General features: G+C 35.9%; 1 protein-coding gene across 5 annotated transcripts in view; it reads left to right on the top strand.

Annotated features, from left to right (window-relative positions):
* Positions 1–13057, top strand: part of LOC114248151 (very long-chain-fatty-acid--CoA ligase bubblegum) — a 31646-nt gene extending 18589 nt beyond the window's left edge. For 3 of the 5 annotated variants that reach the window (XM_028181303.2, XM_028181309.2, XM_089727436.1), the window contains exons 9-16: positions 5769–5909; positions 6774–6839; positions 8839–9057; positions 10725–10959; positions 11342–11482; positions 11556–11681; positions 12137–12257; positions 12813–13057. In XM_028181303.2, the coding sequence (XP_028037104.2) occupies positions 5769–5909; positions 6774–6839; positions 8839–9057; positions 10725–10959; positions 11342–11482; positions 11556–11681; positions 12137–12257; positions 12813–12889 (1126 nt within the window). In that variant the 3' untranslated portion in view covers positions 12890–13057. The remainder of the gene's footprint in view (positions 1–5768; positions 5910–6773; positions 6840–8838; positions 9058–10724; positions 10960–11341; positions 11483–11555; positions 11682–12136; positions 12258–12812) is intronic. The other 2 variants (XM_028181316.2, XM_089727435.1) reach the window with 1 other exon arrangement.
* The last annotated feature ends 5455 nt before the right edge of the window (positions 13058–18512 follow it).

Here is an 18512-nt window from a genome sequence, read left to right as displayed (position 1 = left end):
AATGATTCTCTAACATCACAATTTTGTTAAGCCGTCAGAGATTCGCTCGGGCTTATGTTATAAAAAACACAAATAACGAAAAATCTTTTTTGTAGCCAAAATTGAACCTCATTGCAACATTGCCCCGTAGTAACCATCATTTAAATAAGCATTTACGGTACCTAACGTAATGATTCTGATATGAATTCGAGTTAATACCAATATACTTGGCGCAGAATTCATGACAAAATTAAAATTATAAAAATTTGTATAATTATATTGAATACTTCAGAATGAATAAACAATAAAATACTTAATTGCGTTTTTCGTGATTTAATAAGATCAGAAAGAAATCAATAATTTACACGGTAATAATAAACTACAAAACTGAACTTTTTTCACTGAACTAGAGGTCCCGCAGTAGTCGAAATTCGACTATAATTAATTGGAATTGTAAGTTTGCACACTATTAAGATTGTATTTCACACTTCTATAATCACAAATTTCGCCAAGATTACACTATAAAAATATTAACAAAGGCAAACAATATTTAATCTATTCTCAATTTGACAACAAACGCCAAGAACAAAAGTTTGACAATAAATAGTAGGTATGCATGCGTGGGTGCGTCAAATACATGGTATGTAGTATGTGTAAGTTTTTCTTTATTGATTTAATGTATCTTTTATGCATTATTTTAAAAAAATATTAGCATTGTGCCCTTCTTCTCTATATTCTCTATAAATGTGGAAAATTTCATACTCCTCCGTCCGCGCAATTTTCGTAAAAAGGGATACAAAGTTTTTGCTTCACGTATTAATATATAGATGACAGACAGGTGAGTGATTGTCTCTCTAAGAAATCTAATCTGTCTAAGAAAGATATGTTTTTAAAAGTAAAGAGTTTGAAACGTTTTACATGATAAAAGTTTTTCTTTACTAAAATATTATAAAATTAAAACAATTTATCAATTGTGTTTCTCAATCTCTTTGTAGTATCCAAGGAAAAATATATACGCACGTTTATTGATCCTGCCTTGAGAAAATAAAACTTAAGAAATTGATTTATTACATAATTAACATAACGCCATTTTATTTATATTTTATATGCTTCGTATTGTGTACTATTTACATCATAGGATTTACTTATCGTTTTTATTTTTTTATTTTTACAAATAATTAAAGGACTCTGTTGGACGGTTAAATTTGAGGTAATTGGGTTCTTTAGGTGATAAGGGGCTATTTAAAAACACAACTGCTTCATTGTAATTATATTGCAGATAGCTTGAACACTTACACCATTATAAAATTATTATCTTTATATATTTTTTTTTATAAAACTATTACATGTTTCTCTTGCCGTGTCTAGATGAGAAGTACTGTGACTTTCTTACGAGAATACAATCATCTGTTTTTTAAACATTTAAAATAATTCTAATATTCGAAATCTGTAATCATGTGTCAAGTGTTGCCTGCCATTACATTTATATTCAAACTCCAACAAACTCTTATAGCTAGCTATACTTAGTCTGGCAATAAATACTGTTACAATTAAAAATAAACAAAATATTACATTTGAATTTGGAATCTGTCATTTTTATATGATTGCTCATTGAGTTTTCTCATTTTGGCGCCAATACATTGTACAATATTTTGCGACATTAAAATCGAGTGGGGCGATAAAGAGAACCGAATCGCTGTGATTGCATTACACAAAGTAGGTATGGAGCCAAATGCAATTTTTAAAACTCTCCATACGCTTGGTATTAGTAAAATGTTTGTGTAGCGGGCTATTAATAGGTGCAATGAGACCTCTGTTTGTGACAGAAAAAGATCTGGCCGTCCACGTAGTGCTCGTACGAAAAAGGTGGTCAAAGCAGTAAGAGAAAGAATTCGAAGAAATCCTGTCCGAAAGCAAAAGATTTTATCTCGGGAGATGAAGATAGCACCTAAAACCATGTCGCGTATTTTAAAAGATGACTTAGGACTTGCAGCCTATAAGAGACGTACTGGTCATTTCTTAACTGATAATTTAAAAGAGAATAGGGTGTTAAAATCTAAACAACTACTGAAGCGGTACGCAAAGGGAGGTCATAGAGAAATTTTGTTTACGGATGAGAAATTTTTTACAATTGAGCAACATTTTAACAAACAAAATGACCGTATTTATGCTCAAAGCTCTAAGGAAGCTTCCCAATTAGTCGACAGAGTGCAACGTGGGCACTATCCGACTTCAGTGATGGTTTGGTGGGGTATTAGCTGTGAAGGAGTGACTGAGCCATACTTTTGTGAAAAAGGTATCAAATCATCGGCACAAGTGTATCAAGATACCATTCTTGAGAAGGTAGTGAAGCCCCTTAACAACACCATGTTCAATAATCAAGAATGGTCATTCCAGCAAGACTCGGCTACAAGGTCATAAAGCTCGGTCTGCGCAGTCTTGGTTGGAAACGAACGTTTCGGACTTCATCAGAGCTGAAGACTGGCTGTCGTCTAGTCCCGATCTTAATCCGCTGGATTATGATTTATGGTCAGTTTTAGAGAGTACGGCTTGCTCTAAACGCCATGATAATTTGAGTCCCTAAAACAATCCGTACGATTGGCAGTGAAAAAATTTCCCATGGAAAGAGTGCGTGCTTCTATTGATAACTGGCCTCAACGTTTAAAGGACTGTATTGCAGCCAATGGAGACCACTTCGAATTAGCTTTTTATACTTTAAATTGTATTATATTTATGCATTAAACTAACACACTGTAAAAGTAATAAAATATGTTATTTGCCATAGATTTTTTTTTGTTTCCTTTGTAACAGTATTTATGGCCAGGCTAAGTATAATAATTAAGATAGATCGCTTAAATAAATACATCATACCTACAGATAATGAGCAGTTGTAAACGTTTCATAACCGGATTACTTTATCGAACATTGTAAAATAATCAGCGATTATATTCTATGCTATGTGCATTGCATATTCAATTATACAAATGGATTTACACTAATTTTTCAAACTCTATTAATTACATTGTTTCTATTTAGTCAAAACTCATTATTTTCTCATACTTATCTTACGTTTTTTGGTCTCACTGTTATGTTACATAAGCTATAACTGAAGATCAATTCGGTTCAAAGGTTGTGTTTTTTGGTAGATAGCGGCTTGCCGGGGCCTCTGGCATTACTGATGTTCATTTACAACGATGACCACTTCTCATCAGGTGGAGCAATTGCTCGTCTGCCTACAATGCCAATAAAAAAGGTTCTAATGAGATTATACATTTTTCGAAGATTAGAGATTAGAGATTCGAGATTTTTTCGTATGTAGGTGTAGTTTCTATTTTATAAGGTTTAAAGTTTTAAAGCAATTTAGAGAAAACGCCAAAGTAAACATCTTCTACCTGACGAATGAAATTGATCGGTAGACCGACGGTTCAGATTCAAATGTGATTTTTCGCATATCCAAATATTTATGTTGAAAATGTTAGCGTTTAAATATCATTTAAAGATTTGTTCTATGATAGCTACCGCCACGGTACTGTGATATTTTAACTTAATTGTCAAGGTATAATAAGATACTTTTATGATTATGAGTACTTATATTACAGCACGCTATGTACAAAATGAATATTTCTAACTCATAAATCATTACAATGTTTCACCGATTTCAACTATAATAAATACATTTTATTTCGTGAAAATTTAACTAAATGTAATTAGTTGTTGTTTAAATTTAATATGAATGAATTATTTAAGTCTATTGCTACTTAGACATTCTTCATTCATTTTTCCTCTGTGAAAAAAATTTAATCTATATTTTAATCAAAGGTTGGTATTTTCCAAGCTACTCCGATAAAATAGGTTTACGAAATACCGTGCCACTAATAATTATATCATTATAGATAAATTCAACATTGATAATGATGCAAAACGGATCTAGATACCCAAAAAGAGACATACTATAGATATACCACACAGATTTAAATGAGACAAACTAGGAAAACTACGTTTTGCAAATTTATAATCGGTCAATGTTCGACTATAAATATTTTTAATTATGAAAACACAGACACAATTTGCATTTTCTAATCTGTTTAGCTAATCTATTAGACGTCTAATCGATTATGTAAATAGCTAAACTAATAACAATGATTGTACTACATTTACTAAGATGACAATTTTTTTTTTTATCTACCTATTTTTTTCTATTTTTTTCTATTTGAAGTCGTCGTGGCCTAAAGGATAAGACGTCCGGTGCATTCGTATCTAGCGATGCACCGGTGTTCGAATCCCGCAGGCGGGTACCAATTTTTGTAATGAAATACGTACTTAACAATTGTTCATGATTGACTTCCGCGGTGAAGGAATAACATCGTGTAATAAAAATCAAACCCGCAAAATTATAATTTGCGTAATTACTGGTGGTAGGACCTCTTGTGAGTCCGCACGGGTAGGTACCACCACCCCGCTTATTTCTGCCGTGAAGTAGTAATGCGTTTCGGTTTGAAGGGTGGGGCAGCCGTTGTAACTATACTGAGACCTTAGAACTTATATCTCGAAGTGTGTGGCGCATTTACGTTGTAGATGTCTATGGGTTCCAGTAACCACTTAACACCAGGCGGGCTGTGAGCTCGTCCACATATCTAGGCAATAAAAAAAAATTAAAAAAACCTATTTTGGTAGCCTCGAGGGGTTATGCCCGCTTAACCGAGTGTGCTCTAACGGGGCTCTAACCTGACGACGTAGCTAACATTAGCCCTAGCAACGGTAGTGCTTCGCAGAATCTACCACCGAATCGGAAACGCGACCCACTGAGAAGATCCGGCGAGAAACTCAGTGGGCTGTGTCTGAGGTGATTCTGGCCTTAAAGCGCTACTACTAGTACTGTATTTTATTTCTACATACCATTCGATTCAACCTCTAATGGTTGCTGAAAAGCTTTCGAAGGCCGATGCAGTCTATAGTAGGTTTCAAGGGCGGGGTGGTCACTATAACAATAATAATTGTGTCGTAGACACCGCCATTAGCGACAATCTATTTTTATATAGTTTTAAAAAATTGTATTTTAATATATTTTTAAAAATATTGTGTATAATTAATAACATTTTAAATAAATATAGATTATAATGATAATTGTGTAATACCTGTAATAATTCAATACCTATAATAATCGTGGTTTCGATGCTTGCCTCAGGGTAAGTGACAGAATTAACTTTTGAGATACCTTGGTGTCCAGTAACCATTGAGTACCAAATGAGCGCTTCTTATTTAAGGAAAAAAGGTGGACCGTGACCATACCTCCATCTTTTACACGAATAATAAGTATTCATCAAAAATGATACTCATTTAATAAACGTAGAAGTCGTGGCCTAAAGGTTGAGATGTGTGCAGACTGATACCAATTTTCCTAATGAAAAAGTTATTTAACATATGTTCACGTATGAATTCCACGACGAAGCAATAACATCTTGCAATAAAAAAAAAAAAACAACCAGCTATCATGAGAACTGATAATTCTTCAATACATTAAACTTAAGTACCACTACAATAAGCTACTAATAAACTGTAAAACCCAAGAAGTATAGTGAAAATACATTTACAAGGGCTGCTTACCATCAGCATTACTGAATACACTTAGCGTTGCGTAAAATTTCAGAACTTCAGAAGAAATATATACGTAGTATCATGTGCTCAATCCCCAGATTGCCACCTCTTGAATTAGAAAGATGCGAACTTAGCCATTTTATTTTAAAACCCATATTGATAAAATAATGATTGCGTATTTTTTTTGGTTACAGATTCCTGGGGGTCCCTCGGGTATGGGAAAAAATGTACGAGAAAATTATGGCCGTAGGTGCATCCAGTGGTCCACTTAAAAAGCAGATTGCTTTATGGGCCAAAGAGAAAGGGCTGCAATATCACCTCGCCAGGATTAACGGGTAAGATTTTTAACTTTCGAATATATATTTTTTCAGAACCTTTAATGTGAATATGACTGGGAAAAGTAGGTCTGTCAAGAAACTATATAATATTGGCTTCCTATTTATTACGCTGGCCAAGCGACCCGAAGTTCTTGACCCCCGACAACAGGGCGGTAATGTGCAATCTTACACCAATCGGACGTATTTTGTTCATATATTGTACACATATATATCAGAACATTATAAATTACGTTTAAATAAACAATTTCATTATTCAGTTCTTTAGTGAGGCTAAGACTGTTGAAAATTGTAAGAAGTAGTATTTTCTTCTAAAGGATTAAAAACTTCTAAATATAGAATTACAAAGTTAACGCAAATAACAGCTCGAAATATGTGTTTTACGATGCGTCTTGGCACTAAAACAAATGGGTTGAGGCCATTACCAAGGTTTGTGGACGCGTACTCTTGAACTACTATTCAATTTCGATATCGCAGTGAATGATCCACATTAAAATATATGACAAAAAAAAAACCTTGAAAGAACTAAATATTGTACTTACAATATGATAGACGAGTTTGAATCTTGAAAAAAAAACACGGATAATACATTTTTATAAATTTTAGTAACAGCTGATTACAAAAATATTTTTAAGGATATAAAAAAAAAAACTGGTCTTTGATATTGACATAATATTAAATTATACAGTCGACGCTTTTAAAGTATAATATCCAGGCAGCGTCTTGGCTGTGCCTCCAGCGTAGCTAACGTCCATGAACAACCATGATTAATTTCCTTCGCGTCGTTTGCTGGTTGCCTGCGATGGCAATTAAGAAACGTATAGTGACTAAATTAAAAACAAATAAACGTATTTATTTTAATAGTGCCTTATCAGCTGGAATGTACGGCCTGCCGATAGATCTCACCACATCGGAAATGTTGTGGTTTTGGTATGTAAAACGACCCCCAGTAGAACAGTTACTGCATGGATGTTACATACACTTACTTCATAACCGTAGTCTAAAATGACATGTGCATGCTTAAGATTAAAAACTGGTAGACATTTAATGTAGAGCATTGTAGAATACCTAACAAGGCATGATACGTTTTCATTACAAGCGTAGTGATTTAAATAAATGTTAAATAATATAGTTATAATTGTTCGCATTACTTACCAAAATAAATGAGCTCATACAAATAAATATATTTATACACTATACAAACAGTTGAATCAATACTATATTAATTAATAGCTTTAGTATTCATATGCGAACCTGTTTATTATGTTAACAGGACATAAAATTACTTAGATACCATAAAATTAGATGTTTTTTGTTTTGTTTTATTTTAAGTATTGGGTTAATTGGTAGGTACATTCGTGAGTTCAGATAGTATTGCTCCAACATTTACCTTAAGCATAATGTATTTACAGACAAATTTATGAAAAATGAGGAGTTTAAAAGTGCATATTGTGGATTTGTTATTTTAATTTCAATAATTTTTTTTAGTAATTTTATAAAACCTAATCAAATACCTACGTTTTTCTGGTATTTTTTTAGCACGAACTAATCATGACAGGTATAAACCATTTTTATATAAATAGTTTGATCTGGAGCCTTATTTTTAAGTAATACATAGTTATTTTATATTTGTGTTATTCGGGTTGTTCAGTATTTCTCTCTGCCTAAACCTTCATATAGAGCCTGAAGTAATCCAAAACACAACACATTATACTAACTTTTAACAAAAAAAAAAACCAACTGCATTTGCATTCGTGTTGAGCGATGCACCGGTGTTCGAATCTCAGGCGGGTACCAATTTTTCTAATGAAATACGTACTCAACAAATATTCACGATTGATTTCCACGGTGAAGGAATAACATCGTGTAATAAAAATGAAACCCGCAAAACTATAATTTGCGTAATTACTGGTGGTAGGACCTGGGACTGGTGACAGTCCGCGCGGGTGGGTACCACCACCCTCCCTATTTCTGCCGTGAAGCAGTAATGCGTTTCGGTTTGAAGGGTGGGGCAGCCGTTTTAACTATATGTGAAACCTTAGACCTTATATCTCAAGGTGGGTGGCGCATTTACGTTGTAGATGTCTATGGGCTCCAGTAACCACTTAACACCAGGTGGGCTGTGAGCTCGTCTACCCATCTAAGCAATAAAAAAAAAGTGTGAATATCATCAACGTAGTTAATTCTATATTATATACATTTTTAAATAATTTAATTAGAATATTAAATTTAAAATTCAAGATCTAATGGTTGGATCTTGGTAAGATTTGAACGGGACCACATGAGAACCGCAAGATTTCAAATAAGAAAAAGTTATCATCTAAATTCATTCGAAAAAAAAAATATCTGAGATAGCACACAAGAAAATAGTTGAATTGATAACTTCTTTTTTTAAATCGTTGAACAATAACGAAATACTACATATATATGTGTTGCCTATGAGATCCAAATGTCGCTTTACAGAAGATCGACCGTAAACTGGTCTATTTAATTATATCAATAAGAAAAAGGAAAAACCCAACATCAGCACCGTATCGTGTTTGGATGTTTACAAAAAATTAATTTGAAGTTAAAAACCTTTTGAAACACGACACACAGTCTGTGACCATGACTAATGTTTTTATTTCTGGAAGTTAACAAGAATTATCAAGAAAACGCAAGATAAAACCTTATACTATTTTAATCATAGATTAGACAATCGAGCATCGATGTATCTTTGTAATTTAGATAGGTACTTTTTTTAAACTAAAATAAAATACGCTAGTGTACGTACTCGTTTAGATAACAGATACTTTTTTTTATGTAAACAAAGATAAAATAGGCTAGTGTAATTCCTATGTCATTTGAATAAATGTAGAACAAATATAATATTATGCAGTAGTTTTGTAATAATTCATGTGCTACTAAAATTATGACTAAAATTTTTCAGGTACGAGGGTTCGTCAGTTGGGTACAAGCTCGCTAAGTCTTTAGTGTTCAGCAAGATTCATGAGTCACTTGGCTTGGACAAGTGCAGCACTTTCGTAACGGCAGCCGCGCCACTGTCTCCCGACATCAAGAAATTCTTCCTTTCGTTGGATATCCCCCTCGTCGATGCTTTCGGAATGAGCGAGGCGGCCGGAGCCCACACTTTAAGTATTTATCCTAAGTGAGTATACAGTATTTCAAAACAGTACCTATCGAAGTCGTCGTGGCCTAAGGGATAAGACGTCCGGTGCATTCGTATTGAGCGATGCACCGGTGTTCGAATCTCAGGCGGGTACCAATTTTTCTAATGAAATACGTACTCGACAAATGTTCACGATTGACTTCCACGGTGAAGGAATAGCATCGTGTAATAAAAATGAAACCCGCAAAATTATAATTTGCGTAATTACTGGTGGTAGGACCTCTTGTGAGTCCGCACGGGTAGGTACCACCGCCCTGCCTATTTCTGCCGTGAAGCAGTAATGCGTTTCGGTTTGAAGGGTGGGGCAGCCGTTGTAACTATACTTGAGACCTTAAAACTTATATCTCAAGGTGGGTGGCGCATTTACGTTGTACATGTCTATAGGCTCCAGTAACCACTTAACACCAGGTGGGCTGTGAGCTCGTCCACCCATCTAAGTTATTCAGAACCGAACAACTTTAATTCAAGAAATATTGAGTAAGTAGAACGTCAAATAATCGAGTCGATATGAAACTAACGCAGCTGAGATGGGATGACGTAACGTCGAAGCATGAATGTCGCAATCCACTTCAGACCTACTGGCGGTAGGACGTCTTGGGAGTCCGCACGGGTAGGTACCACCACCCTGCCTATTTCTGCAGTGAAGCAGTAATGCGTTTCGGATTGAAGAGTGGGGTAGCCGTTGTTCTGTTAAAAGTGAGACCTTACAACTCATGTCACAAGGTGGGTGGCGGCATTGATGTTTTAGACGTCTATAGGCTCCTCCGGTAACCATTTGACATCAGATGGGCCGTGAGCTCGTCCACCCATCTAAGCAATAATAAAAGACATGTCGTCTTCTCGCCTTAAAATTGTATAATCTCAAACCTTACTAATTTTACAGGAAAGTGTTTTAAAGGTTTAACATGCTGTATTTTTAATATTAATAATATTTGCAACATTTTTTTTTTACCAGTTACATTATCTGTATTTTAAAGTAAAATAAAATTATGTATTAAATTTGTTAATAGTAGTCAATGTAATAATTGTTAATAGCAGTAGGAAAACTAAAACAAAAAAATTAACTAAACTACGCTCTTTTGTCAGTATTTATGAATATTTCGAATATTTTTAGAAATTGTACACTTTTAATGCGAAAAAGCGAAGTGTTCAAAACTACCATAACGTTTTTTTTTTTTTTTTTTTAATTGCTTAGATGGGCTGACGAGCTCACAGCCCACCTGGTGTTAAGTGGTTACTGGAGGCCATAGACATCCACAACGTAAATGCGCCACCCACCTTGAGATATAAGTTCTAAGGTCTCAGTATAGTTACAATGGCTGCCCCAACCTTCAAACCGAAACGCATTACTGCTTCACGGCAGAAATAGGCAGGGCGGTGGTACCTACCCGTGCGGACTCACAAGAGGTCCTACCACCAGTAGAATAATGAGGAATCTTATCGTTAAATTTCGACTTACATCATTAATGTATGACGGAATGCGACACGACGGCGGTACCAAGTACAAACTCGTGTGTAGCGATTCGATGAAATTTCCTACAAAAGTATTAAGGACACATGTAACTATAGCTTACTATTCAGTACATGAGGTCGATGGTAATTTACATGAAAAATTGCTAATTTATTCTAATTTAATGTTTCATAAGGTTTTCTCTTGACTCTGCTGGCGAGATTTTGGAGGGAACCGAGACGAAATTCGGCGGCTCCATGAGTCCCAACGGTCCCGGTGAGATCATGATGAGAGGACGACACGTCTTTATGGGTTATTTGAACGACGCAGAAAAGACTAAAGGTGCTATCGACGATGATGGCTGGTTACTCTCCGGGGATGTTGGCAGAGTCGATTCGAACAATCTACTCTATATTACTGGTAGGATAAAGGTGAGTTTATATGAGAAATAACAATTGTTACTATTTACCTACTGTATTCGTTGTTACTGGTGGTAGAACCGCTTGTGAGTACGCACGGGTGGGTACCGTCACCGTGCCTGTTTCAGCCGTGAAGCAGTAATGCGTTTCGGTTTGGAGGGAGGGGCAGCCGTTGTAATTATACCTACTGAGACCTTAGAACTCATATCTCAAGATTCAGCCTTTACGTTGTAGATGTCTATGGGCTCCGGTAACCACTTAACACCAGGTGGGCTGTGAGCTCGTTCACCTATCGATGCAACAAAAAAATTATAAAAATTAGAGGCTTTAATAATATCAGTCGAATACTAAATTATCCTATCGTCCATATTCTAAAGTTTTATCATATTTTTAGGAGCTGTTAATTACGGCCGGCGGCGAGAATGTAGCTCCAGTGCTGATCGAGCAAGCTATTCAAGCTGAACTCCTGCATGTAGGCTACGCTGTGCTCATTGGAGACCGACGAAAGTTCCTCTCTGTCTTGTTGACTCTGAAGGTATCATCTAGTTTTAATATCCATCAATTACTAGTTCCTTAATAGTTTAATTAATATTGTTAATATTTTACAGACTAAGGTGAGTCCGGAGACGGGCGAGCCTTTAGATGAATTGGAAAGTGAAGCGAGGAAGTGGGTTGCTAGTTTGGGCAGTTCCGCAACTAAACTCAGTGAAATTGTTAACAGTAAAGACCCAGCGGTATGTGTGCTTAATAGTTTATTAGTGATTAAGCCCTTATTCGCACGGGTCTTTTAAAAACGTTGCGTTAAAACTCGGCGTTGGCGCTTTTATAACGTTCTTGATGTGACGTAATCTGTGCTTAGAGCTCAAAATGCAACACTGCGCAATAAAAAAGCGTCGCGTTTTAAAAGCGCTGACGTATGAACATATACTAGGAAATGCATCTGTTCTATTTGAATACTTTTTTAACGCGCGCTAAAAAACTCCCGTGCGAATGAGGCCTAAGATTATTTTTGCAGACTTTTGATTTAAATAATATTACCCGTTTACCTTTTGTTTACTATTGTTTATTTACCCTTTGTTTTACTTATACGTATTGTTGTCTGAATTACACTGCTACTGTGGACAAATTAATTGGCATATTTTAACTTAATAATTTTATGAATTCACAGTGCATTTCTGGTTGTCCACAGGTCCACAAAGCTATAGAGGCCGGTATCACACGCGCAAATAAACATGCCATCTCTAACGCTCAAAAAGTACAAAAGTTTGCGATCCTTCCCTCAGACTTCTCTGTGTATACCGGGGAATTGGGTACGTTATTGTTATATTATTTATTATTTTGATTTAAATATTTGCATTGCTGCGTGTAAGCAACAATTTATGATCATTCGTTAAAAATCTTGACAATTTGAACAATGAGCGTCAGGAAAACTGTAAATCGATCTTGTGCTCACATATTATAGATTAACCAAACTCTGCATTATTATGTTTGGCATAATACTCAACACATTTGTTTTAAACAAAATGCAAATGTGATATGAAAATTTACACACATACGACCTAATTAATATATACCAGCTGCACAAGTGTTTGTCAATTCAAAACAGTGTTATTTAATTTAATATAAAATTCCATACAGCTAAAGCGACTAAAATATTTATAGGTTAACAAATCTGAGAATTACTCATTGAATGAATAGAATTGAAATAATGGTTATTGTTCATATGAAACCAGGAGACATCAATGCTTTTGCAGCAATTCATAAGCTCACATCGATACAAATGTCATTCTAGAAATATCTAAAGATGACGCTATAAATATCAATAGACAAGTATTTTGATAGTAACAATTTTAATTTAATTTCAGGGCCAACATTAAAAATTAAGAGGAACGTCGTCTATGAGAAGTACAAAGACATAATTGAAGACTTTTACAAAGAGTGATTTTAGACTAAGTCTAGGACTAGGGAAAGGGATACGTTAAAATTTTATAATTAATATTTTGTTGTTGCTCAACTAGGGACTAGAGCGGAAACATTGTGATCGCAACTAATTAAAATGTATATAAGTTATATTTTTGTTACAATAAATTAAATATTTTTCGTTACATAATCTTGTTCTTTATTCATATAATCAATAGTGATAAGAACTTTTCTTCCCTGATTATAAAAATAATAGTAATGAAAATAAATCTATAATAATAATAATAATTAGGTACAAGTTACATATGGTCATCTAGCCCCAAACTAGCATGCATAGTCTGTACTGTGGGAACCAGAGACTGATATAAATACCTACTTGTGCACGGTTAAATATATACATATAATAAACGCTCACACAAAGAGTAAGAGCAACGCAAATGTTTACCCGATGCGGGAATCGAACCCATGACCCGGCAGTTAGTTAATTACTGCACCACTGAATCGGTTAGTCAATCTCTCAGAAATTCTTATATTGAGAGCGTATTTGAAAAGAAGTTTACTAGCTGAGACTTTTTGAGAGCAAACACGAGGCGCTTGATTTTACCTACACGATGTCATAGTTCAATTGCGAAGTTATTCGAGAACATTTTATTATTATAAGCGTACACTCGCCGAACAACAGTCACTTGCGTTAATATCTATCTAAAACCTATATAAAATCTTCTATTCTAATATCTATCAGATACCTATCTAATATCTTTGTCATATTGAGGTATTGAAAACGACTACATTTTTATTTATAAACTGCCATCCGTGCCGTGGCGATCTACTACTCGTGTAGGAAGAAGTCGTTATTGCGTCGGCGACTCCAGACCCCTGCAATCATTATGGGACAGTCGTTCCGGAAGTGGCGCATCGACATCAACCCCAAGAAAAGCACAATGGTGCTCTTCAAAAGGGGTCGACCTCCGAATACAACTTTGAGCAGCCCACTCCCAAATAGGCGCCTAAACACCTCCGACATTCGACCCATCACTATATTCAGCCAGCCCGTACCGTGGGCCTCGAAAGTCAAATATTTAGGCGTCACCATGGACAAAGGGATGACATTCCGCCCCCACATTAAATCGGTACGCGACCAACCGGTGACCGACCGACTTTTACTGGTGGTAGGACCTCTTGTGAGTCCGCACGGGTATGTACCACCACCCTGCCTATTGCTGCCGTGAAGCAGTAATGCGTTTCGGTTTGAAGGGTGGGTGGCGGCATTTACGTTGAAGATGTCTATGGGTTCCGGTAACTACTTGGGCTGTTAGCTCGTCCACCCAATTATGCTATAAAAAAAACCAAGCCGCGTTCATATTAGGAGGCCTCTATCCGATGATTTGCAAGCGAAGTAAATTGTCCCTTAGAAATAAGGTGACAGACACTCAACAAAACTTGCATACGTCCGATCATGACCTATGCAAATGTAGTGTTCGCTCACGTGGCCCGCACTAACTTAAAACCCCTTCAAATCATATAATCCCGTTTTTTCAAGATAGTCGTCGGAGCACCGTGGTACGTAAGGAACGTGGATCTCCACGACGACCTGGACCTCGAATCCATCAATAAGTATCTACAGCCGCATCGAAAAAGCGGCACGACACGAGAACACTCTCGTTGTGACCACCGGTAACTACATTCCCGATCCTGAGGACCAAATGGTTTACAGTCGACGTCGCCCTAAGCACGTCATTTCGGATCCTCCCGATCCACTAACGGTGCATTTAGGTGCTTCAAGCACCGGTCACCGCTCTCGTCGAACCCGTCGCTTGCAACGAAGGCCTTGGCGAGTAAATTAACCCACAGACAACCCACTGAGTTTCTCGCTGAATCTTCTCAATGAGTCGTGTTTCCGATCTGGTGGTAGATTCTGCGAAGCACTGCTCTTGCTAGAGTTGTGTCAGCAACGTCGTCGGACTTGAGACCCGTAAGAAGCAATAAAAAATGTATCACGTACTCACCCGGAGAATCTAGTATAATCCCTCGAGGTTACTAGAATAGGTTGGAAAAAAAGCCATCCGTCCTATATTAGCATTTACGAAACATGTTAACGCTTCAATATAACATATGCGATTTTAATCAAACCCAATTTACCGTAATTGTGACTTTTATGTAAGATATCAAAAAGGTCGATTTTCAGTCGCGTGCGAAGTCATAGGTCCCGTTTAAGGCAAGCTCGTTAATAATATTTTGTTGACTGAAAAGGTTTAGAGCATAAATATCACTAGCGTTACGCGAATACATAGAATTTAGAACAAACAATGAGATTAAATCAAGAATATTTAGAACTCTTTTTATATTACATTCGCAAAATTAAGGAACTGTTAGAATATTTTAAATGCCAAATAAAAACAACTTTGTGAACATATTAAGATAAACAATTGTTTATATATTATTTTTGTGTTTGTAATGAACCAATATTTATGTAACTCTACGTTGTTTCAAGATTACTCTCGAATTAAATAGAAAAACAGGAGTCTGCTCAGTAATTATTCATATAAAATTCAAATTAGCGATATAATATCAAGATCGTCGAAAAAATTTGGCTAAAAATTTTATACGTTTTAGTGATCTTTTTGCTTTTAATGTTTACCTACCATTTAATATTATTACAGCATAAATAAGAATGTATATACATTTTAAATAAACTTTATTTCGGAAACTTAATAAACAATAAATTCTCACTAATTATAATTTACATCTAATACCTTATCCTCATTAATAAACAGGTTGTTATTTCAGTTTATGTCATTTACATTGACGGCCCGTTCTAAAATCGTTCAGAAAAGACTCATATGTAGTAGGTATGCTAGGATTAATTAACCGCATTTATTAATAAGGCCGTTTATTTTTATTTATTTAATAAACGATATTAATATTAATCCTAATTCAGTTATCAATATATTCTCACTATGATATTAATGTATCGCTTTTAAATTTTACTTACCATATTCGCGTACTCATAACATTAGATTAGTATAGATAGGTACTTAATATTAAGGTTAATACTTTAGTGTTTATCAATATATGTTCCAATGCTCTTAACTTTATTTACAATCGCGGAATGATTTTAAATTAATTAAGTATTGAATATCACAAGGAGTAAAAATATTTTTATTTTATTTTATCTGATTGTCATAAAGTGATAAAATTTATTCACTTGGATTAACCCTACAATGCACCCAGTTCCGTATGTGGAATACTGTCTTTAATCGTTCCTATAGCTATAAAGCAAGCTGCAGACATTTAGTTATGTTGTAAAACGAAACTTTACTTATACGAAGTGTGAAATTTGAATGAAAGTTGAACGTTAGTCGTTTGTTTGAATTCAAAAATATTTAAAAAATAGTAATCGAACAATTTTGACTCGAAAAAAAAAACACACTGTGTGATGTACGAGTATGTAACGAAGTGTATATTTTGCAGAGGTAAGTTGTTGTTTGATATTACAATAGTAAACGTATTAGTAAATCATATTTTTATGCATGTTCCACATACAGTACGTTGAGCTTTAGTGTCTGTTTTCACTTATAAAGGGGCTTTCAAATAGGGCGGGTCGATGTTGACAGTTTGTGGAGGCCATGTTGTTTTCCGCGGCTTCTGTCAAATGCGTTGTTATTTCTTCAGTTACTGATGTCAAATCATCATGGCAAGTTACACGATTGAACAGCACGTCCAGATGATAAAATTTCATTATTAAAATGAGTGTTCGTTAGTGCAAACGTTGCGCGCATTACGTTCATTTTACGGCAGACGCGGTGGCCCTTCAAAGTCGACTTTCCAACGTTTGGTGTTCAAATTCGAGAAGACTGGTTCGGTAAACAACCAACACCTTTACGGCAAAGGAACGCAAATCGGCCGAAAGCATCGCTGCTGTCCGTGAGAGTGTGCAGGAGACTCCGAGGCAGTCGATTCTCGCCTTGCGCAAGAACTTAGCCTTTCACAGACTTCAACTTGGCGAATTTTGCGTCAGGACTTGGGCCTACACCCATACAAGATCCAACGCTGTTTGTTCGCTGACTCGGCTACAGAACGTTTGGAAGAGGACCCCGAATTTGGTTGAAAAATCATCTGCTCGAAACATAACAACCGTATTTTCCGCACCGCGGCGGAAGCGGGGGAGAGGCGTGGACTTACAAAATAAAACGACGTGCATCATCGAAAAAACACACAATCATTGTCGGTCCCGTAAAATTGTACTAGCTTTGATCCGATTTAATAAACCAGCTATAAATACAGTCCACTTTTATTTGAATAAGCCTTGCACCCAACATCTCATCGCAACGGCGCCAACACATCTTTACCGACGAGGCGCACTTTTGGATGAATGGTTTTGTTAATAAGCAAAAGTGCCGTATATGGGAGGACCACAACCTAAATGAGGTTCACCAGGTGGTAATGCATCCACAAAGTCATTGTTTGGTGCCGATTTAGGGTCGGCGGCGTCATTGGTCCGTACTTCTTCGAAAACGATGATGGCGAGGGCATTACTGTCAACGGCGAGCGCTACAGGTCAATCAATGATTAACAATTTATTTTGGCCTGAATTGAACGATATGGACGTGGACAACATGTGGTTCCAACAAGACGGCGCTACGTGCCACACAGCGAGCGACACAATGGAGATTCTGCATGAACGGATCGAGGGCAGGATTATCTCTCGTAGAGGTAACGTGAATTGGACACCAAGATCATGCGATTTGACTTTTTCTTGTAGGGTTTTCTCAAGTCCCAGGTCTATGCCAATAATGCGCAATCAACCGATGGCCTGAAAGTCAACATAACGCAAGCCATCGCTCAGATTCAGCTGGATCTATGCAGTAGAGTAATTAAAAAGCGGTGGACATTTAAACGTTGTCATGCCTTTCAAATAAAATAAAAAAATCTTTAATATCTCACATACAGCTTGTTTTATTTAATTTCAAGATCAACTCGCCCTTGTTGAAAGACCCTTTACAATAACTTTCCTTAAGAAATCTTTAATTTTATTGCAAATAATGTCGCGAAGAAGATTGCGTGATGAAGATCTTGAAGGTTTCTTGGATATTCCTTCTGGGAGTGAAGATGGTCAAGATTTTTCTGATGCTGAAAATGATGATGACATCGAAAAGGTTCAGTCCATCCAAAACTTTTTATCAGAACCACTCAGCAACGTGGAAACTTCCTTCTCTCCGCAGATATATCAGTGTTCGACTTCCGTCAACGAAGTTGTTACGAATATTGAAAATCGTCAGTCAGAAATATCAAACCCTCAGCCTAGTACATCAGGAATGACTTCAGAGACAACTACAGGTACCATTACATAATCTCAGGTACCGAGACGATCATCGACTATGAGTAACACAATCGGTCATGGATCTAGAATCTCTAGCGCTGTAACTGTCACTCAAAGAAAAAAGATTTATTTAGAAGAAAACATATTTTCGATTAATTTCAATAATAAGCTCCTTGTTCATTTACTGGAAACACAAATTTATAGTCACCGACACCGATATAGACTTTGAAACTCCCCTTCAATATTTTTTATGGTTTTTTGATGATAAGTTACTTCAGCATATCATAGAAGTAATGCACAAAATTAGTTTCCAAAAAAATTCTTC

This window comes from Bombyx mandarina, chromosome 05, assembly GCF_030267445.1.
Source record: "Bombyx mandarina strain Sakado chromosome 05, ASM3026744v2".
NCBI lineage: Eukaryota > Metazoa > Arthropoda > Insecta > Lepidoptera > Bombycidae > Bombyx > Bombyx mandarina.
Note: the sequence above shows the minus strand (reverse complement) of the source record. Positions and strands in the feature narration are given on the sequence as shown.